Raw genomic sequence first — 22,624 nt, 5'->3', positions numbered from 1 at the left:
TTTCTGAAGACTTTTATCTGTCCCTTTGTCATTTATGTCCTACACCAAATAGCTGGAAAGCCCCGAGGAAGCTCTGTGGACTCATGTTTTCAGGGAAACAAAGGACAATGTGTTCTCACCTCCTACTAATTGGCCAGGTGCCACCTGGCAGGGTCCTGAGCACAGTTGAGTCCAGTAGTTTCTTATGAGGTCTATCTTTCAATCATTCCCAGTCCAGAAAATCATAGTCTCTGTTTCTGGGTATTCAGATTTTTTGTATGATGAGTGCAATGACTTGTTTCTAGTGATCAAAGGCAAACCCTAGGCCTATTCTAAGGCAAAACTGAAAATATCAGGTGATGAAAGTATCAATGCACTTTTCTGGAGATATAACAGAATAAGAAGGTTTGGGTATACCCACTACAATGGAGGCTGCACCTGGATCAGTCTTTGGCTAAAGCCAGTTCAAAAAGAGCACAAGCCTCTGTTGATATCACTGTTTTCCTTTGTTTCCTGAGGGGCTTCTTTGACTTAGAGCTTCTGAGACAACTATTTTTCAATTCTTTGATACTATTATGGTTCCCTCTGATTCAATAGAAACAGTGAAATTCCCAGTCTTGGGGTCTACTGCATTGACAGGAATTCATCACAGGAGGAGAAATTCTAGGCTGACAGTAAGTCTGCGGAGTCACACCCAGGCAAAGTATCACCAGAAAATTATACAGGTGCCTGAGCACATGAAGGGGCAGAAGCCAGTATATTGGTGCCTGGGCCTACAGGAAGCTAGAAGCAGCACCAGGATTGTGTTCAGCGGTAAAGTAGAATTTCCAGTAAAGAGGACAAAGGGAACGGAAAAACAAGTTCCTAGTACAGTAAAAAGGGAGTAGAGAAATTCAAAAATATAGCCTACTTGCCTGTTTTCCTTGTTACAGGAGATCAGTGATCTAATAAAAATTCCTTGAACTTTGTTTCTATCTCTATTTCCTGTTTATACAATCATATAAACTAAATTATCATTATAAATCCATCCTTCTAAGACATTTCCCACTTGGGATTAATTCTGCAGTGGTTCTTGGGTAGATGTCTTTGACTCACTTTAACCATTTTAAGAAATAGAAAAGGCAGTCTTAATAAATGCATTCAAATATAAGAGAAGTAATATTCTGTATTATTAGTCATTCTTATTCCCTTCTATGACCCTTACCAAAATCCCTGAAGGGAGAAAATATCTTTTATTCATCACCTTACTCACTAACCAAACCCAATTAAGTATCTCCTTCAAAGCCCCTCAGCAGAAAGTGTTCACTTACAAATTCACTGAATAGAAAGCAATAAAATGAAGCACCTGATGGATCTTGTGTTGGTCTTAAAACCTGAGTTCCATTTTCCATACACAAGAAACTGGTTGAGGACAAGTTGCCTGAAACTGAAACTGTAGATTCGTATTCATATCTGTATGAACACAGGGAAAACACATTTATGTTAAGAAACTGATGCGGACAATATGGACAATGTGCAGATTCTTGACCCCTGCTTCCTGTAAGCCACAATATCCAAATCCAACAGGAATGTCTTTTCATCTTTGCCATTCTAATTATCATCTATTATTATCATCAAAATAACTCTCTGCTCATATAAATGTATAATCCTTTTATACAATAGTGTTCAACAATCTGCCTGTGGGTCATCTACCTTTAGATCAGCTAACATCAACTTTCTGTAACTTTTAGGTGATCATTTCCTGGAAATAATTACTGTGGGAGAAGGAACAAAAAACTAATAAAAATAAGAGATTCAATAAAGTATAATTAAGAAGATAAAGGCGTTAGAAGAAATAACAACAAAACAAGTCCCCAACTTTGGATTCTCTGCAGTTTGCTTATAAGAAGCATGACCTTTACTTCCCAAGAATACAAACAATAATTCTTCCAATGTGTTTCATTGACCCCTAAGAAAAACAAAATATTTGCCTCTCATAATGAGAGATCTTGGTAGAAGCTCAATCACTGTGACAGGGTAGCTAGTGACTTTTCTCTTCTTATAAGAATAAAAGTATTAATAGACTGTGACCATTCAACTTGGGCAAATTACAAAAAAAATCCATATGTCTTTTCTCAGAAAATAAATCATATACTGCAAGAATGGAGGGGAACATCCAGCTAAGTCTCTCTTTGTTAGAAGTTATGCTGGATTGCTTTCCACATTCCTGTTTGATAAGAAAAACAAAACAAACAAACTTGCTTTCTGAGGTCCATGTGGGCTATTTGGATGCCACCGATATCCCAATTTCTTTGCTATAGGACATAATAAAAGAGATAAAATACCTTCCCCTTAGGCCAATTGTCCAGTGATGCTCACAGAGTTGGCTGTGAGCTGTGGACAGGGTTTTTTCTCCATAGTTATGATCCCATGAGACGTGACAGCCTCATAGAAATGACCCTTCGGGAGATAGTGAAAAGAGTTGTAAATAATAGCTAAAGATGAGTTAGAATTGTCCTGAATAGAACACGGCATAAAAGTTAAAACTAGAAACTAGAAACTCTTGATCCCTTCAAAAGTACCTGAAAAGATAAAATATATTTTGTTCACTTAATTTATCCACTTACAATCCAATAACTCCTTTTAAGTCCATTAGTAATTTTTTTTTTTCTTTTTTTGCAGTTTTTGGCCCGGGCTGGGTTTGAACCCACCACCTCCAGAATATGGGGCTGGCACCCTACTCCTTTGAGCCACAGGCGCCGCCCATTAAATAAATTTTAAAACAGAAAAAAGAGAGACATCCTTCCACAAAGATAAAGGAAATGAGCGATTTGAGAAGATTTGAAAATGGGAAGGAAAATAAGTGGTAGATCACTGGATCGTTTCTCACTAGAAACACAACCTTAAGTGCCTGCAAGGGAGCAATCAAGCCCACGCCACAATCACCAGGAAGCTTCTGGTGAAGAAGAATCTCATAAATGCAAAAGCGGACATGTTCAAGTTCCATTCAAGAGAATTTTGCACCAGCAGCAGCGCGTGCGCAGAGGGAAAGCGTACGCCACCTTCCGGGCCAGCCGTAGCAACTGCGGAACCGCGGGAGACAGTCTTTCCAGACTAGGCAGTTGAGGAGGAGCGAGCACTTAATGCTGAATAGCGCGGGGGCTGGGGGAGGGGATATGCTGGCGTGCACTCTGCACCTCGGCAATGCTATTCCTTGTGGAACGCCTGCTTTTCACTTGCCCAGAAGACAAGATGTTTGGTTTTCACAAGCCAGAGATGTAGGGAAGTATAGAGGGCTGCTGTATTTGCAGAGCTAAGCCCTCCAGTTCTCCATTCACTAAAAGTAAGCGAAAGGGCCTCCAGAGCTCTTTTAGGCTGCATGAAACTCATTCCAGGGACATCTGCAATGCCTGTGTCCTGCTTGAGAAAAGATGGAAGAAGTTGCCAGCAGGATCAAAAGAAATCAGCACCACGGAATACTATTCAGCCACTAAAAGATGGGACTTCACATCTTTTGTAATATCCTGGATGGAGTTGAAACACATTCTTCTTAGTAGAGTATCACAGAACGAAAAGCAATTATCCAATGTACTCAATACAATATGAAGCCAGTAGACTGTCTGCTGCATGCCCACATAGGAGAAAAACCTATTTCAATTCAAGTTGCGGGGAGGCGTAATGAGGGAGCAGGTGGGGGCTGGGGGTGCTCTCACTGAATGGGCACGGTGTGGGGGTGTCTGGCACACCTTTTGTGTGTGGGACATAACCACAAGAGGGACTCCACCTAACAAAATCAAATATTTTGACCTGGCGTTCTGTACCCTCACATTAATCTGAAATAAATACTTTAAAAAGTGGAATCATGTGGTAGATTCAAGGGCAGGACTCAGTCTAAAGAGTACCTTGAAACAAAAGAAAGTGAAAACTCTGGAAACAGGATAAAAAGTAACCAGATCAGTAAACTGCGGAAGGAATTTAAACGTCATGATTCTGATGCTCACGGTACCAGCTCCAGAGCCTCCCCAGCTCATCTTGTTACAGTAACCAGTCAGGTGATGGCTCAGATACAGAGATGGCTTCTGTTTGTACTAGAACACAGTCTCACATCCTGGAAAAGTCAGGAAAGATGTCGTGGGATTATCTGTAAAGGCGTTTGGGGGAAGTCTCTATTCAAGCCTGCTGCAGCAACAAGAAAGCCACCGCTGAGAAGCGGCAGGAGCAGGGCCCAGAGCCTCTGCCCATCTCTGTCAGGAGTGGAGACTGAGGTTATTATGTAGAAGGGGAACAAAAACCTATTTAAATTTTGAAAAGATCACAAAGCAACAAACTGACCCTATTCTTTTTTTTTTTTTAATTGTTTGGGATTCAGTGAGGGTACAAAGAATTAGGTTACACTGATCGCGTTTATTAGGAAGTCCCTCTTGCAATTGTGTCCCACCCCTATGAGGTGTGCCATACACCGTGACCCCCAAACCTCTTTCTCCTGCCCTCTCCCAGCTCCCTCATTTCCCTAACCCCCACCTGGTATTAGATCATCTACTGCCTTCATGCTAGAATTGATATATTGGATTCTTGCTTCCCCATTCTTGTGAGGCTTTACTAAGACCCTCCTATTTTTAACTTGGATACCTGCTATTCTCCCAAAAGAGACAACTTTTAGAATAGTTTTGAGTGGGTTATTCCCCCACACCCCAGTTCCACAAACTCTGAATCCAGCATCTAGGTGACTAAAAAAGAATGGTACGTAATATTTAAGATGCTGAGTATTTCATAGGAAAGCTGAATGCTGCTGTAAAGTGCTCTGTAAGTCATTTTTTTTTTTTTAATCTCTTTCTAATGAATGAAACTAAGGGGAATGTCAGGGGACAGAGATGGGATTTGTTGTATGAGAAGCAATATGTAGTGTTAGTCTTTCTATATTAAGAAGCAGTGGTTGAGGCATTTTTTAGAATGGCTGGCTACACTTTTTCCCCCTCATGGAGAAATCATTTTGTCATAACACAGTAACATAGACTTGTCCTTAGAGGCAATTGTTAATAATTTTGAAATATTAAGGTCTTGCCAAGGTTGTGATGATTCGAACCTGTACTATGATTATTAAACAGGACAGGCTGAGCTTTCTGTTACAAATACCTTGAAGGAAAAAGTAATTTCTAAATACACAAAGAGGTAACTATATATTTTGCATCCTGTACCACCTCTTCATATTAATATTTGATAAATATTTTAATTTATGTGGAATTTATAAAGCAGAATGAAAGCTTCTCTTGAGGAAATGGCAAGACTTTAGAATAAGGGAGACCCCATATGAATAGTACCAAAGTATTAAAAAGTGGTAGACAGCCTACTTTGTGAAAAATGTTTATCTGAAAAACAAAATGTCAAAGTCTTCAGGGCAGCTCAAAACAAAGGTTAATGCTTTGGGGGGCATATTTCTTAGAAGGCTTGCTGAGTATGTAAATAATTGACTTTTGTTTGTGTTAAATGACTGATGACTTCACTGAAAATCTGCACAATTCAGTTTCAGCTCTGGATTACTGCAGCTGACCTTTGTGAAGCTTTTATCTGTGTAGAGTGGATGTTTAACTTGTTTTAACCTGTTAGGGTTCTTATTTTTTTCCCACTCTATATTTAAAGTAAAATTTACTGAAACAAAAGAGGTGTGTGTGAAAGTGAGTTGGTTTTGGTTTGGCTTCTTTTAGTCAGGGTTTCTGAACATTGAGATATCCTGAACTTGGAGTTCCTCAGTTCTAAAATCCTCATTCAAAGCCTCTTGCTTGAAACCAAACCAAAGTATTCTTATTGCCTCTTTTCTAAAAATTCAGGAGAAAAATATTACCAGTTCAGACTTTTCATGAGGGAGGAGCATTTGCTTGCCTTATAATGACATGACTTCATTTTTATTTTTTGTACTGGATTTTAAAAATTGGGTAGTATTAACAATAAGGAGTGAGCCACTTTTTTTTTTTTTTTTTTTTTTTTGAGACAGAGTTTCATTTCTGAAACCCTCGGTATAGTGCTGTGGTGTCACAGCTCACAGCAACCTCAAACTCTTGGGCTTAAGCAATTCTCTTACCTCAGCCTCTCAAGCAGCTGGGACTACAGGGGCCTGCCACAATGCCCAGCTATTTTTATTTTTTGGTTGTAGTTGTCATTGTTGTTTGGCAGGCTGGGGCTGGATTCGAACCCACCAGCAGAGCTCGGGTGTATGTGGCTGATGCCCTAGCTGCTGCGCTACAGGTGCCAAGCCGGGAGTGAGCCACTCTTTATGGAAACCCTATAGTTTTACAGTTCTTAATCTAAATATCTTATATTCTCTCCTCTTGGAAAATACCTACATGCTATCCGCCACCATATGCACAGACTGCACAGGTAGTTGGGTGGGCTCTCTCATAGCCTTTGAGATGAATAATAGGAGTCCAGCCATATCATCCGCCTGAGTTATTTTCAATTTTTTTTTTTTTTGTACATTTTGGCTCCAGAATTGGTGGTAAAATATACTATGATAAGGATCATCTCTACTTCTGTATTTATTTATTACTAGACCTCAATCGCAGTCTTCTCTTTTCCCTTCCACCTCTCTTTGCCTGTAGCATGTACTGTGTGTAATCATACACTTTATGTTAATATATTAGAAATCTACAGATCTGCTTTTCATACTGTTGGATACTTATAATCAAAACTTTTACTAAGCTACTGAATAAATTTAGTCTTATTATTTAAAAAAAGTGGGCATGCTCCAAAAAACAAAAGAGTTTAAACACTTTGGTTTTACGTGTGTTAAAGGAGCAGGTAGACTCTCGGAGGCATACCCCGCCACTCCATCGACTCTGGAGTCTGGAGAAGCACACTGAGCGTAGGAGGCCATCTGAAAACTGGGGGTCTTGAGTTAAAAAAAAACAAACAAAAAAACTACATGCTAAAAAATGAGATTGCCACTCCAACCTAGCTGGGCCACGGTTATACCTCCCAAGGTTGTATCTCTATCTAGGATAACTAACAGGTGATGTGCAGTCCTGAGCCATCTTAAAACAGCCAGTCCTTGCACAATCACTCTCCAAAGACCTCCATTAACTGAGCCCTACATATGTATCCAGAACTCCTAGTTAGCTTGTTGTTGTTATTCTTCCCTATTAAATACAAACAGATAACCAAAGACTACCAGTTATATGAGAGAAGCTCATAACAGATAGACACAAACAAAAAAATTTTACATTTGGAGGAGCCAGAGACAAAGACAGATGAAGAAAATTTAGATGGGAAAAGACACTGCTTTCTCAAAAGAATATGAGATGCTCCTTTAAAAGAAACAAAGAACAGGAGTTCTTGGAAATTAAAAATATGATCATACATCTAGAAGGCCATTCAAAGGTTTGGAAGATAAAGTTAAATCTCCCAGAAAGGAACAAGAAGATAAGAAGATGCAAAATTAGAGGAAATTATAAGAAAAACATAAGTGTAATCCAGGATCTCCAATATTCAAATAGTAGAAATTCTAGAAAGAGAAAACAGAAAACAGTGGGGGTGACAAGAGGTATAGGGGAGATATTATCAAAAAAATAATGCAAGTGACTTTTCCTAATGTTCAGATTGAAAGCATCTAGCCCAGTGGAGGAGAAGGATTTATATCAAGACAGTGATTATACATTTTGGACTCTGGAGTTTAAAAGAAAATCCTAATAGTTCCCAAGGAAAGGAAATTGATCAAAAAGATTAGAATGGCATAATAACATTTGATGCTGGAAAATATTGAGAAAAATGCCTTCAAATTCCCTAGGAAAAATTTTTCTAATCTAGAATAGAAATTAATATCAGCCAAACTATCAGTCAAGTGTGGGAGTAGAATAGGAATATTTTCAGATGTACAATGTCTTAAATTTTATACCTCCTTTCCACACTTTCTTAGATTATTTTCTTCACAAGAAGTGAGAAGCCAGATATGGTGGCTAATGCCTGTCATCTGTCATCCCAGCATTTTGGGAGGCCAAGGTAGGAAGATCGCTTGAGGCCAGGAGTTTGAGACCTGCCTGGGTAACATAGCAAGACTCAACTCAACAACAACAACAAAAAAAAAAAAAAAAGAAAAAAGTAAAAAAAGAAGTAAGAGTAAAAAGGAAAGCAGAAGATATGGCACCCAAGAAATGAGTAACTGCACTCAAGAAAGAAAGAAAGCAAATTCTCAAGGATGAGAATAAGGAAAAATTCCAAGGAAACAGCATTGCCTACACAGTCCCCAGTTCAATTGCAGGTAGAGAATTGAAGGTATAGGAGAGGTATTTCTAAGCCAAAAATGATATCCTTTGATATGGATGAGTACATTGAGAAGATATTTGCCCTACCAGTGAAGAATTTGGTGATAAATGAGTAAGAAATACAAAGAAAGCTAATCAAACTTAAAAATTGGATTATTATTAAATCCAGAAAAAATTAAAAGTTTTATAAGAAAAGAGTGACAACAGCTCAATTTAGTGGTGAAAAATATTTTCACAGTCATACAAATATAAACAGTGAATATGGTTTTATACTGGAATCCAACATATATGACATAAAAAACTACAGGCATTCCTCGAGATATTGTGAGTTTGGTTTCAGACCAACACAATAAAGTGAATATTGCAATAAAGCTAGTCACAGGAACTTTTATTTCCCAGTGCACATTAAAAACTATGTTTACACTATATTGTGGTCTATTAAGAGCGTGATGGCACTATGTCTAAAAAATGTTTGTACCCTAATTTAAAAATACATTATTGCTAAAAAATTACTAAAGATAATCTGAGTCTTTGGTGAGTCATAATCTTTTTGCTGGTGGAAGGTCTTGCCTCAATGTTGATGGCTGCTGACTGATGGCATGGTGGTTGCAGATGGTTGGGGTGGCTATGACAATTTATTAAAAGAAGACAATAATGAAATTTTCTGCATCAATTAACTCTTTCACAAAAGATTTCTATATAGTACACAATACTGTTTGATAGCATTTTATCCACAGTAGAACTTTCAAAACTAGAGTCAGGTGTCTCAAGCTCTTCCACTGCTTTATCAGTGAAGTTCATGTATAAAACACATTTTGTTGTCATTTCACCAACATTCACAGCATCTTCACCAAGAGAAGATTCTCTCTTATGAAACCATTTTCTTTGCTCATCCAAGAGAAGTAACTCCTCAACCATTCAAGTTATATCATGAATTCAATCACATTTTGAGGCTTCAATTCTAATTCTAGTTCTCTTGCTATTTCTACCACATTTTCAGTTACTTCCTTCACTAAATTCTTAAACCCCTCAAAGCCTTCCATGAGAGTTGGAATCAACTTCTTCCAAACTCCTATTAACAGTCATGTTCTAACCTCCTCTCTTGAAACTTGAATGTTCTTAACAGCGAATGTTCTAGAATGGTGACTACTTTCCAGGAGGTTTCCAGTTTACTTTAATTAGATCCATGAGAGGAGTCACTAGCCATGGCAATCAGAGTTGTGGGGTGACCAGGTGAATTGTCAATGAGTGAAAATATTTTTAAAGGAATCTCTTTTCTGTGCAGTAACATTCAGTAAACCATGCTGTCAACAAATGTGCTGTCATCCAGGCTTTGGTGTTCCATTTACAGAGCACAGGGAAAGTAGATTTACCATAATTCACAAAGGCCCAGAGATTTTCAGGATGGTAAATGAACATTGGCTTTAACTTACAATCATCATCAGTTGCGTTAGCTCCCATCAAGAGTCAGCCTGTTCTTTAAAGTTTCAAAGCCCCCTGGCATTAACTGCTCGAACTTGGAAAGTCCTAGATGTTGCCTTATTCCAATAGATGGCTGTTTCATGTACACTGAAAATCTGTTGCTTGGTATAGCCACCTTTACCAATGATCTTAGCCAGAACTTCTGGATAACTGGCTGCAGCGCTTCTGCATCAGCACCTGTCGCTTCACCTTGTATTTTTATGTTATGGAGATAAGTTCTTTCCTTAAACCTCGTGAACCAACCTCTGCTAGCATCAGCCTATTCTTCTGCAGTGTCCTTGCCTCTCTCAGCCTTCATAGGATTAAAGAGAGTTAGAGTCTTGCTCTAGATTAGGTTTTGGCTTAAGGGAATGTTGTGGCTGGGTTGGTCTTCTCTTCAGATGACTCAAAATTTTCTCCAGAGTAGCAGTAAGATTGTTCTTCTTTCTTATTCATGTGTTCACTGAAGTAGCACTTTTAATTTTTTTCAAGAAAACAATTTTATTTTTTTTTTTTTTGCATTCACAACTTGGCTAACCAGTGCAAGAGCCCAGCTTTAAACCTAACCTAGTTTTTGATATGCCTTTCTCACAAAGCTTAATCATTTCTAGAGTTGATGTAAAGTGAGAGATATATAGCTCAAATGCTTAGCGGCCATTGTAGGGTTAAGTATTGGCCTGACTTCAACATATTTGTATCTCAAGGTATAGGGTGGCCTAAGGAGAGGGAGAGAGATGGAGCAGTCAGAACATACACAAACATTTATTTAGTTCATCATCTTTCATGGGCAGCATGGTTTGTAAATCTCAAAACAATTATAATAAAACATCAAAGATTGCAGATTATAGATTACTATAACAAATATAATAATAATGAAAAAGTTTGAAATATTATAAAAAATTACCAAAATGTGACATAAAGACACAAAATAAGCATGGGCTGTTGGAAAAATGTGCAAATAGGCTTGCTTGTCATGGGGTTACCTCGAACATTCAATTTGTAAAAAACACACAGACTGCTCTGCCTCTTGGTGAAACTACAATTAAGCAGAATCTCGTTATAACTAAAAATGTCTAAATAATCCTAAAAAGGGCATAATACCAAATCTGGGCTGTTCCTAAGATTCATTTCATCAAATTCAACTCCATAAAAGAAGCATGCCAAAGCCCTATTGCATACATTGACAAAAAGTGACTGCGCAAGTGGAAGTGAGGTCACCAACTCTATAAAACAGAAGGCAGAACAGAATTCGAATGTTACTTCTCCTATTACAATGCTCTATGCTTTTATAAGCATTTCTGCTAGAGAGAAAAATCACAAGTTTTATTTTCTGCAGGTGAAACTTGGACCTAAAAAAATCATCAAAAACTAGAATACTCACCGGTTCATGAGGAAATGAGGTAGTGCTTGTAAGAAACACCCTAAGCCCATAACCACACATCCGACACCAATCATTATAGGTCTATGCAGTTTGGTCCCAAAATAACTCACAAATATAATCAGTAAAAGATTTCCTAAAAAAAGATGAAGAATACTCATTTCAATAAGAAAGAACAAAGCGTTAGTAAACAGCCTCCCTCAATCATTTATGCTTTAGCATTTACCGTATAGCAACCATCTCAATCACGGAGATTGTGCTAGTGCTGCATTGAACAAATGACTAAGACACAACCCTGTCCTGAAGAGGAGCTCTGTTTTGCAATGTAGACATAAACAGATATGTGTGGGACACCGACATTTAAAAAGGAAGAGAAGACAGTAAAAAGGACTAAAGAATGGTTCTAGGAAATGTTAATGGCTCTATTTGTGATGATCTAGACTTGGGAAATAAGACACCAAAGCAGGTGTCAGCCTGCACCTCTGGTCTTTCTGTGTGCATTCCACAGAACCCTGTAAGTGTGCACCTATGCTCAAAAAGAGACATAAAGTCAAATTCAAATAGATGCATGTTTTTAAACTCATCATTCAAAGATAACTTTAGAGATGGCGCCCATAGCTCAGTGGGTAGGGCGCCAGCCACATACACCGAGGTTGGCAGATCTAACCCAGCCCGGGCCAGCTAAACAACAATGACAACTGCAACAACAACAACAAATAGCCAGGCGTTGTCACAGGTGACTATAGTCCCAGTTACTTGGGAGGTGGAGGCAAGAGAATTACTTAAGCCCAAGAGTTCGAGGTTGCTGTGAGCTGTGATGCCATGGCACTCTACCCAGGGTGACAGCTTGAAAACAAAACAAACATAACTTTAGTTTTTCCTCAAGGAGTTAATCATTTTCTAAATGGCATTATATATTTTGAAGACTTTTCTTTCAAATGCTGTTTCTCTCTAATCTGCCCTGTATGTAGGAGAGATGTCAACATGTTCATTATTTTATGTGGAGAGTGGCCCACCTCTGTCACCAGATGAGCCACAGTGGCCTCTCTTCATTCCTACAATCCTATAATTCAAGCCACCCATGTGAAAGGCAACGTCTCCAGAGGCCATTGTTTGAAACCCACATCTCCTAAAGTCACTGCTATCTCCCTACTTTCTACCTTCTAAACTTAAAGAGCCCTGGTGAAGAGCCTCCATTATCTCCATATTATAAAACCCAGGAAATAGCTTTTCATCTTTGTCTAATTGGATATTTCAAATGCTTTTGACACTGTTGTGAATTGTTTTTAACTCCCTTACCCCCTCTAGTGCCACTCTTTCCAGGTTGCCCTCATTCTTTTGACCATTCCTTCTCTTGACACTCCCATGAGATCTTTTTCTTCCATCTATTCCTTAAATATTGGGGCATCTCAAAGATCCATTGTCTGTTCATTGTACTTATCACCCTGTAGCCTCGCCCTAAATGACTTCATCTACTCTTCAGTGTTAACAAGCATCTGAGATCATATGGCGTCATGTTGCCAAAGGGGTGCTTGGCAAAGAAAGATTAAGAGCCCTTCCAATTCTCCGTGACTCTTCCTCACCTAAGGGACACGAGTAAACTCCACAGCAAGCACACAAAGCTCTCCAGAGTCTCCTTCTTACCCCCTGCCTGTTCCTCCAGGAACATAATGGGCCTGGAGGAACACCAGGGGTAAGAAGGAGACTGATAATATTTTGCTGACTGATAATATTGAGCTGAATGTTGGTCCCCACATGTGCTACTATTCTGCCTCATTCTTTTGCCTCTTCTATTGGAATTCCCCTCACCCTAACCTAACCCCATTTCTTCATCTGGAAAACTCTTGCTCATCCTTTAAAATCCTATTTCCCTAAGGGAGGTGGTGTCCCCTTTTCTGTTCCTGTAGGACCTCACATACACTACTGGTGGATGTGTGCCACCACCCTTACTGCATTCAATTAAAACTATTATTAGCATCTATAACCGCTGTTAAACGGGGAACGAAGTCTATGCACGGATAACCTAAGGAGTTCGTTCTAACTCTATCACCAGGATCCAGCACACTGGTGTTACAGAGTAAGATCTAACGGAGTAAAATGCTAGGAAAACAACATCAAGCATCATCTGTTTCAGTTGTGCTTCTCTTCAATCCTGATTTTTCTTTCAAATATTGGTTAAATATATTGAAGGCAATTTTCACCTTGAAAAAAGTAAAAGCTATTACGAAACTACAAAGGAGTAGCATTCATATGTCTACGTAGATTTGTTCATAGAAGAAATCTTTCTCTGCCTCCCTTTCCTCATCCATTCCCAGGTATACACAAAAATCAGAACCTATGAGTAAAATGTTCTTCCCTAGGGGCTGTTTTTGAAATATTCTAAATTCGGAGAGACATGAAACAATTTCTGCTTCATTCTGCACTTAGAAAAGAGAACTGTCAACTTCTCAGATGCAACAGGAAGAAAATAATTGCATTCTCAATTGTAAAACAATTGATTCCTTTGGTCTCCCACAGTATCTTCTAAATATAGAAATAGACAGCTTAGTTTCCCTTAGGGTTATCGAATGAGAGTTTTAAATATAAATAAATACTCTGCTCCTCATGCTAGATAACCAAAAAACTAGTAGAACAAAAAAGACAATGGTGGATATGTGGCTACATTTAGGTGTTGTTATGAGGTCATATTTACATTAATTATTTCTGAGCATATTCTAAGCACAGGCAGGCTATTCAATCATTTTAAGAAAACAAGAGTTTTCCAGGTGAAGAAATGGGGTTAGGTTAGGGTGAGGGAAATTCCAATAGAAGAGGCAAAGGTAACTATTTAAAAAGTTAGTAAGTTACAAAAGTAACTAAGAAAACAAGTAACTATTCAATCATTTTAAGAAAACAAGTAACTTTAATGACCTAAAGTAGCAAACAAGGAGAATAAAATTCAAACTAGCTCTATGTATAAAACAAAATGGAGACAAAACAATGCAACAGTAATTCATTACCAATCTCAAAGCTTCCATTAATAAATCCAACCAGGGATGTTGGGATGTTGAACTGTCTCTCTACTTGCGTAAGCATGGAATTCATGTAAGATCCAGATAGTGTTTTGGATACATATGCACATGTTATTGCCAATAGAAACATCTAGGGAAAAAAATAAGAAAGCACAGAAAAACTTATTTTTAAATTGTACATTTGCCATCTGGTGACAAAATGTCTTCTACCATGAAAACTCAAAGTGAAACTTATTTTGTAGGTAGTTGTAGCCTCATTATTTTATGAGCATAGTTTGTACATAGAAATAAATTGTCAGTAAAACGTAGCTGATGATTCAAGTAGATCTTCAGCACTACAATGCTATCTGTAGTACAAAAGAATTCATACATACATCTTAGTGAAAAGAAGGAATACAGAATTACACAAAGACATGGTTTCTCCAGCAAATTTGCTTAAGTTCTTTCTGTAGAACAGCAGATGACCTTGGTCAGCCCAGCTCTTCACCCTTCTTGTTTGTAGTTCTAAGGCAGAATCTACTGAAAAGGTAGGAAGTTGTGTTTTCAGTAATGGAGAAAATGTCCAGAACAATCTGAGCTACATCCTCAATCTTTCCAGAATATGTTGCTCTGCAACATTTGAACTCAGCCATTCCAGTGGTTCCCAGAGTACACAAACCCAGGGGGAAGTGTTTTCAGGGTTCCTCAGCTGCAATGCCAAGGAGTGACCTTGCACAGATAAGACTCCATCTAGTCTGTGCAGCTTTCCTGAGCTTTGGGAAACCAGCTGGCATGGATCATAAGTTTCTGTTTATTTTTGCTACCAAGCTAGTATGCACACTCCAAAGTTTCGTATGTTGAATCAATTACATTTCCTATGTACTGATATAGGTCCAGAAAGCAGTGAGGTTGACTCAATCCATAAACAACACCAAGGACGACTTAACAAATAGAAACATTGTGATCACAGCAGCTAATATAACATACTTTCACTAAAAATGTGATAAGTTGAATTCTGATAGGTGTGTTAAATCAGAAGAAAAAGACATAGTAGTACATAAGGCTCCTGTTTTCAAGTTTTCTACTAAAAATTGAAAAATTGAAGTATGCTTCAACAAATTATAGATTTGTGTGCACTTAAGTGGCGATATCCAATTGTATGCCATAGCGCTCCTTCTTTGGCCTTACTAAAGTTACTTTGTGATGATATTATCCAGGGTGGCCATTCGACCTACTCTTTAGCCAGCACACTTAACTCTATAAAATCCTCACCCCTACACCTTTCACACCACCACTCTTGAGCCAAGCACACAGTTTATTTTCTGCCTCACACATTCCTTTTAAGATTATTCAAAATCTTTTCTGTTTCTCAGTATCTAACTAAGACGAGCAAATTATATCAGCAACTTAGACCTCAAACTTACCATCATCCCTGCCTCTCTAATTTCTCTATAATTTAAGAATGATAAGTGTCCCTTTTCCCAAACAATGGAATTCCTCCATCCATGCTCTTGAATGCATTCTTCCCATTTCTTTTTTTGTGTGTGTGTCTTTTTTTTTTTTTTTTGACACTGTCTTATTCTGTCACCCTCAGTGGAGTGCTGTAGCATCATAGCTCACAGCAACCTCAAACTCTTTGCTCAAGTGATTCTCTTGCTTCAGCCTCCGAAGTAGTTGAGAAAACAGGCGCCTGCCACACGCCTGGCTATTTTTTAGAGATGGGGTCTCACTCTTGCTCCGGCTGGTCTTGAACTCCTGAGCGCAGGCAATCCACCTGCTTCAGCCTCCCAGAGTGCTAGGATTACAGGCGTGAGCCACTGCGACCAGCCGCATTCTTCCCATTTCTGAGATCCCAATCCATGAATTATGGTTCCTTCTCCTATTTTCAAATTCACACTCTCTCCTGCTTCTCTCCCTGCTAGCTTATTAATATATTTAAGATATTTCTGTCTTTTTTTTTTTTTTTTTTTATAGAGACAGAGTCTCACTTTATGGCCCTCGGTAGAGTGCCGTGGCCTCACATAGCTCACAGCAACCTCCAACTCCCGGGCTTAAGCGATTCTCTTGCCTCAGCCTCCCGAGTAGCTGGGACTACAGGTGCCTGCCACAACGCCCAGCTATTTTTTGGTTACAGTTCAGCTGGGGCTGGGTTTGAACCCGCCACCCTCGGTATATGGGGCTGGCGCCCTACTCACTGAGCCACAGGCGCCACCCGATATTTCTGTCTTTTAAAAAAAAAATTGCTTCCCTCACCCTGATGGCAGCTTCTCTAGGAAGGATATTATTCAACTTATTCCCAACAGCATTATCCTTCTAGCCACCCCTCAGTCCCCAGAGTCTGGGGTTTCCTAAAGCTATTCCATAAAAGGTCATAACAATTTCCTGATTTCCAAATCCACTAGCTACTTCTCAGTCATCAGCTTACTTCCTGACTTTGAGACATTGGATACCATTCATGTCTCCTATTTTTTCCTGAAAATTCCCCTCCACCTCCATGCACACCTGTATTTCTGCCTACCTGTTAGGCTCTTTCTACTCAGTCTTCTCTTCTTTGGCCAACCCCTTCAGGCCTTTGTCTTGTACCCACTACTTTTTTCTCTGTGCAAGCTGTCCATAGGATGTCTCCCTGATGCCTGTGGCTTTACCTACTACCCAAATGCTAAAACATCTCATAGGTACACACAGTTTGGCTTGGACAACTGCAACACTTTTTAGTCTCTTCTAGTCTTACCCACCTCCAATCTCTCTTCCTCATGCCATCACCGAGCAATTTGGAGCTTGATTTTTTAATCAAATGAATTAATAAAATACAGAGTCAGTGTGTCATTCCACTTCTGAAGACTTTTCAGTGATTCTCAACAAAAATTCCTGCTTTTCTTAGGTGGTTTAAAAAAAAAAAAGTCTAATCATGTCTTAGCATCTGTTATTTGCCCCTAGATACAATGTTCTACTCATGATTCCTTTCATTTGTCTTATCTTTTTTTTTTCTTCTTAGAGACAAAGTCTCCAGCTGTAGCCCTGGGTAGAGTGCCAGGGCATCACAGCGCACAGCAACCTCAAACTCTTGGGCTTAAGGGATTCTCTTGCCTCAGCCTCCCAAGTAGCTGGGACTACAGGCGCCTGCCACAACGCCCGGCTACGTGTCTTGCCTTTTTATAGGTCAATGCCTTTTACAGGAGGTTCCTCTGCTCATTATGCCTTGTGGTAAATACATGATCACTTTTTCAAGACTCAGTTCTTGCATCACGTTTATTGTGACACCTTCCTTGTCTCTGTGCTCCCCAGTTAACCTCCATCATTTACTCCTCATCTTCCCCTCCAACCGTGTGCCTACCTCAATTCCAGCCCCTGGCACCGAACACTTTACAAGTGTTGGGATGGCTAGAACTCCTCTCTCAGTATACCAATTTAAAAATCGCAACCATACATTATTGACTTTTATGTCTGTGGAATCTATGAAGTGCCTGATAAATAGTAGGCATTTGATACAAGTTCTCTGAATTAATGACAGAGTTTAGTACCAAAAACATCTTGGAGAAGTCAAAACTGAAAGTAAGATAAAATATAATAGGATTAAATACACTGTCTTGGCCCATTCAGGTTGCTATAACAAAATACCATAAGCCAGGTGGCTTATAAATGAAAGAAAAATTTTTTCAAAAACTTAAGGGGGTACAAATTTTTTGTTAATTGGATGAATTGTATAATGCTAAAGCCAGGGCATTTGTGTGGCCCTCACCGGAGTAGTGTACATTGTATCCTATTATTTCTCACAGTTCTGGAGACTAGAAAGTCCAACATCAAGGCGCTGTCAAATATGGTGTCTGATGAGGATGCATTGAATGGCCCATAACAGCCATCTTTTCACTCTATCTTCATAGAACAGAAGAGGTAGGGAATCTCTCTCAGTTCTCTTTTATAAGGATACTGATACCATTCATGAAGGCTACACACCTTTGATCTAATCACCTCCCAAAGGTCTCACTTCCCACTACCATCAACTCAGGGTTAAGATTTCACCATAGGAATCTGGGGGGTTTGCAAACATTCATACCACAGCATATACATAAGCTAAAAGTTATCTGTATCAATTCATTTGGTAAACTCTGAATAGAAATTTATATGAAAAAGACCTGGAAATTTGAACAGTAAGCTTAAAATAAGTTGCTATAATATGGTGACAAGCTACTATAGCTATATATCTAGATATTTATCTTTTATATTAAATGCCACTTGTCTTCCCCACTATAAACCTTTACAGAGGATATTATTGAGAGTAAATAGTTTTTACATGTTTTTATAATTCAGGTTTTATATTTAAAACACAACGAACGTCCACTAAATCAAGTACAAACCAGAGTTGGTGAAATCATTTTTTTCTATTTAAGATTTTAAGAAAAAAAAAAAAAGATGAATAAATACCCCAGCACTTTTTTCCTAAAACACCTAGATAGGTTGTCTAAATTGTTTGGTCTTATTCACAACGTCAAAGAAGCCAGTGGCTATTCTAATTCATGTCTGGTACTAAATTACTTCTATATTTATAAAGCTAGACCTAGTAGCTTTTAACAATAAACTTAACAAATTTGTTGAAGATAGTCCTTTGATACTAAAAAAAGAATTTTATTTAATGACCATATTTCTAAGTTCAAAGGAGCAGAAAAACCTAACTGATTATTAGCCAATTGTCTCTTACTTTTAATTCATAAACTTGTGCTTGCAATATTTTGTCAAACATTCACATCAATATCTAATCTTGCTAAATCCAAAGTAATCGAAAATTTAAGATCTGTTGTTCACAAGTAACACCTGACTTGACTTTTCTCCCCCAATACTATTAACAATAGTAGCTAATATTTATGGAATGTTTACAATATTTCAATCATTGTGTCAAGCATAAAAAATTCTGTAAGGTGGGAATATTGTTATTATGAACACTAAAACAGAAAGAGGTTAGGCAGTTTATCCAAGCTCACGTAGCACGTAAACAGCTGTACTCTGATAGTAACACGGAAAAGCCTGAGCCCAGATCTTTGTTTTTAATCACTCAGTTACAGGAGGACATTAGAATTCAGAAATAATTTAAGGGAAAAAGTTTTCATAATTAATATGGCATTTTAGGCAAATCTAGTTTTCTAGATTTGTATCATATTTTTCCACTTTTTTGGTAAATGTATGGATTTCCCCTTATATCGTGGAGAAACAAACTTTGATAGGAAGAAAATGGGTGTCTTGGTTGGGAAACCACTTGGAGGTACTAGCTGTAGAATCAAGGCAAATATCCAGATACGTTGTTTTAAAATAAACTTAAATTTTATTTGAATGTGAAATGACTTGGAAGCTATGAAAAGAGAATTTTCTCTGAAACATGTAACACCACTAAGGCAGCTAACAAAATGGGCATTTTTCTTGTAAAGAATGATTGCTATGTTGCCAAAGCTTGGAGAATACATTTCTTTTACTGAGACATTAGGAAGTAATCTTGGCATACAAATTAGCAAAGCATCTCTGTCCAATGAGGTATTTTCTAGAAAGGGCCCCCTCATGTCTCTGGGCTGGATCCAGGAAAATAAATTCTGCCACAGTACATGTGTGATTGAAAATTCGTGAGATCTCTCTTCCATCTAAGTCCCTCAGAACTATTTCTGATTAAATTGTCTGAATCGATAATCATAGTTAGACATACCTTCAATTATAAAACCAAATTCTTTAAAGCAAAAATTATCAATAGATCAAGTAGGATGACATGAAATAATAGACATGAGCAATTTTACAAGGGCTGTTTCAGATTTTTAAAATACTGTACATACACATATATCACACACAAAAAACTCCATACCTTCAACTTGGAAAGACATCTTATTCTATGGGTTTCAGTCCTTTTCTCAGTTTCTCCCATGTTGCTCTTCTGAATGTTCCAAAGTATCTATGTTTTAAATCTTGCTATGTCTTAGTTCTGCCCTTTTAAGAAAACAAAAATCTGTTAAGTTACTGCCAAAATCATTAACAAGTATTCTTTTGAAGAAAGTACTGAATCTGAATAATGTAGTGGAAATCTATTATATTACAAAAATACCTAGGAAAGATCTAGAAAATAATGGTATTAGAGAAGATTTTGTCATTGGCTTCCTATTGAAAACGTTACATAAAATAACTTTAGCTACTCTTTGGTGAAGATTAAAGATACTGAAGTAATTTGTTAAGATCCCCTTGCAAAATAATGACCACGTGATTAAACAAAGCTTTTCACTTCTTTAGCCAAAACTAATAGAACCAAAGTGAGCTCCTTGGACTTACATGAAAATTGTTGCTTTTAAGAACACAAGACTTTGATTTGTGTTTGTGCTGAAAATCTGCTTCAGCTAGCGTACCAAGGTTCAAAAATCTCTATTTGGCCAGGCTCCCTCTTGAAGTTCTTGGCATTCCAAGACTTCCCTGGAGTTTCAGGAAGGGAAACACTTTGTGGGGCACTGCTGATTCACGGGAACCTGGGGAGACATGGAATTTTAACCATGGAAATGGCCCAGGTAAAAATAACAAACAATATGATCTGAAAAAGAATCCTACAATTGTTAAATTAAGATATAAGGCCTAGGAAAAGATCAAACGTCAGAAAGGAGATCTATGTATAAATATACGTAATAGATTATCTGCGGATCTATATTACATATAGGAACACATTTTTGTATGGAGAACAAAAAGTTGGCCTAAACTTTATTAAGTTCTAACCCCAGGTCGAATACTTTGTTTATTTTGTGACTTGAAACTAGGACAATATTTTGTATCAATATCAAAATATTTCATTCTAAAAATATTTACTCTCTTGCCAGAATAATATTTTAACAGTATCCCTAGCATTAATTAATTAAAATCCTATAAACAATATCTGTTTAACAAGTGATCCTGAATGGCACTAATTTTTAAAAACCTAACTGCTTGACCTCTACAAATTTTCTAAATCCTAAACATGCACATCAAAGAAGTAGCTACTGCACAATTATGTGTAAGTTTAGTTCTTTTGACTCATTCTCTAACAGATGCAACAAATACGTATTGAAAGCTACCACCTGCCAGTCATTGTTCTGAGCCTTGGAATTCAGTAGTGAACAAGACGGGCAACCTGTTCTATGGAGAATATAAACCCACTAGAGAAGTATATCTCTTTGGAAAGTACTTGGACACAGATCCCAAGGAAATTATACTTTTATTGGGAAAAATAAAATTTTTGTTTTAGACACATTGGAATAGAACCAGACACTGTATGATGAACTATAATTTGCTTGGTAGATAAATGGTGAAAAAATTCTATGGATTATGGTTGAAAGATAGAGAGATACATTTCGCAATTCTGAACAGACCCATGCTGAACTCCCCCACATAAAATTCCAACTCACTCTAACTATAGTGCAAGAACGTAACGCTGGTTATGGAAACATTGATAGAATGGAATAATTTTTCAAACAAATTGATATACACGTTTCAAAAGTCACCCCTCAACTTGCTACATATGGGGAGAATGGGAAATTGTAGCTAAATATACCTTTATTTACAAAATACAACATTTTAAAAAGAGGTGGCCAACAAACAGAGAATATTGTGCAAATATTTTGTATAATTAAATAAAGATATGTAGCTAAATTTTCCCATTTTCACTATCTATGCTGACCTTATGGGTGACTTTTGGGACACCTTGTAGTTAAATTCTATATCAAATTTGGTTTAATCATAAACTTCATAACTGTCCTCATTTATTTCTTTTTGTGCATTTGATCCCACTTTCTCTCACCTGTTTTTTTTTTTTCTTTCTCTACTTGCCATTATCTTAGCCCAATGTAGTCACCCTATCAAATAGGAAGAGAGAAAACTTAATCCTTTCCCATGTCAAAATCGCCATTACTTCTTTATTGAATAGGAATGTGACTATTCTAAATGTTTAAACTTTCTGGTACTACCCCCACTCCCCTTTTTTTGAGACAGTCTCACTGTGTCACCCTGGGTAGAGTGCTGTGGCATCACAGCTCACAGAAACCTCAGACTCCTGGGCTTAAGTGATTCTCTTGCCTCAGCCTCCCAAGTAACTGGGACTACAGGCGCCCACTACGATGCCCAGCTATTTTTTTGTTGCAGTTGTCATTGTTGTTTAGCTGTCCCAGGCCAGGTTTGAACCTACCAACTTGAATATATGTGGCCAGCACCCTACCTACTGAGCTATGGGTGCCTCCCCCTTTTTTTATTTTTATCTTTTTTGGTTTTAATTCTTATAGGCAAATAATTATGTACATTTATGGGGAAAATGTGATTTTTTTGATACATGCCTACCATGTGTAATAATGAAATCATTGTAATTGAAGTATCCATCATTTCAAGCATTTATTATTTCCTTGCATTGGGAACATTAAAATTCTACTCTTTGAATTATTTTAAGGTGTATTCTTGCCAGCCTCTGGTAGCCATTGTTAACCATTGCCACGTGATCAATTATTTTAATTATTAGCTCTCACATGTGTATGAGAATATGACAAATTTGTTTTTCTATACCTGTTAAACACTTAAAAAAAGTGTTCTTCCATTCCATCCATGTTATT

The 22,624-nt window shown here is 37.8% G+C and overlaps 1 protein-coding gene across 4 annotated transcripts in view; it reads right to left on the bottom strand.

The window, feature by feature from the left end:
• SLCO1A2 (solute carrier organic anion transporter family member 1A2) overlaps nt 1–20,230 on the bottom strand; it is a 40,123-nt gene extending 19,893 nt beyond the window's left edge. The window contains exons 1-5 of one of the 4 annotated variants that reach the window (XM_053554116.1): nt 20,116–20,230; nt 19,879–20,000; nt 14,049–14,190; nt 11,053–11,185; nt 1,325–1,431 (exon numbers count right to left, since the gene is read on the bottom strand). In XM_053554116.1, coding sequence (XP_053410091.1) covers nt 1,325–1,431; nt 11,053–11,185; nt 14,049–14,190; nt 19,879–19,938 — 442 coding nt within the window. In that variant the 5' untranslated portion in view covers nt 19,939–20,000; nt 20,116–20,230. Of the gene's footprint in view, nt 1–1,324; nt 1,432–11,052; nt 11,186–14,048; nt 14,191–14,434; nt 14,580–19,878; nt 20,001–20,115 lie in introns of those variants that run through there. The other 3 variants (XM_053554117.1, XM_053554118.1, XM_053554119.1) reach the window with 3 other exon arrangements.
• Between the last annotated feature and the right edge of the window lie 2,394 nt (nt 20,231–22,624).

This window comes from Nycticebus coucang, chromosome 12 (genome assembly GCF_027406575.1).
Source record: "Nycticebus coucang isolate mNycCou1 chromosome 12, mNycCou1.pri, whole genome shotgun sequence".
Classification (NCBI taxonomy): Eukaryota; Metazoa; Chordata; class Mammalia; order Primates; family Lorisidae; genus Nycticebus; species Nycticebus coucang.
Note: the sequence above shows the minus strand (reverse complement) of the source record. Positions and strands in the feature narration are given on the sequence as shown.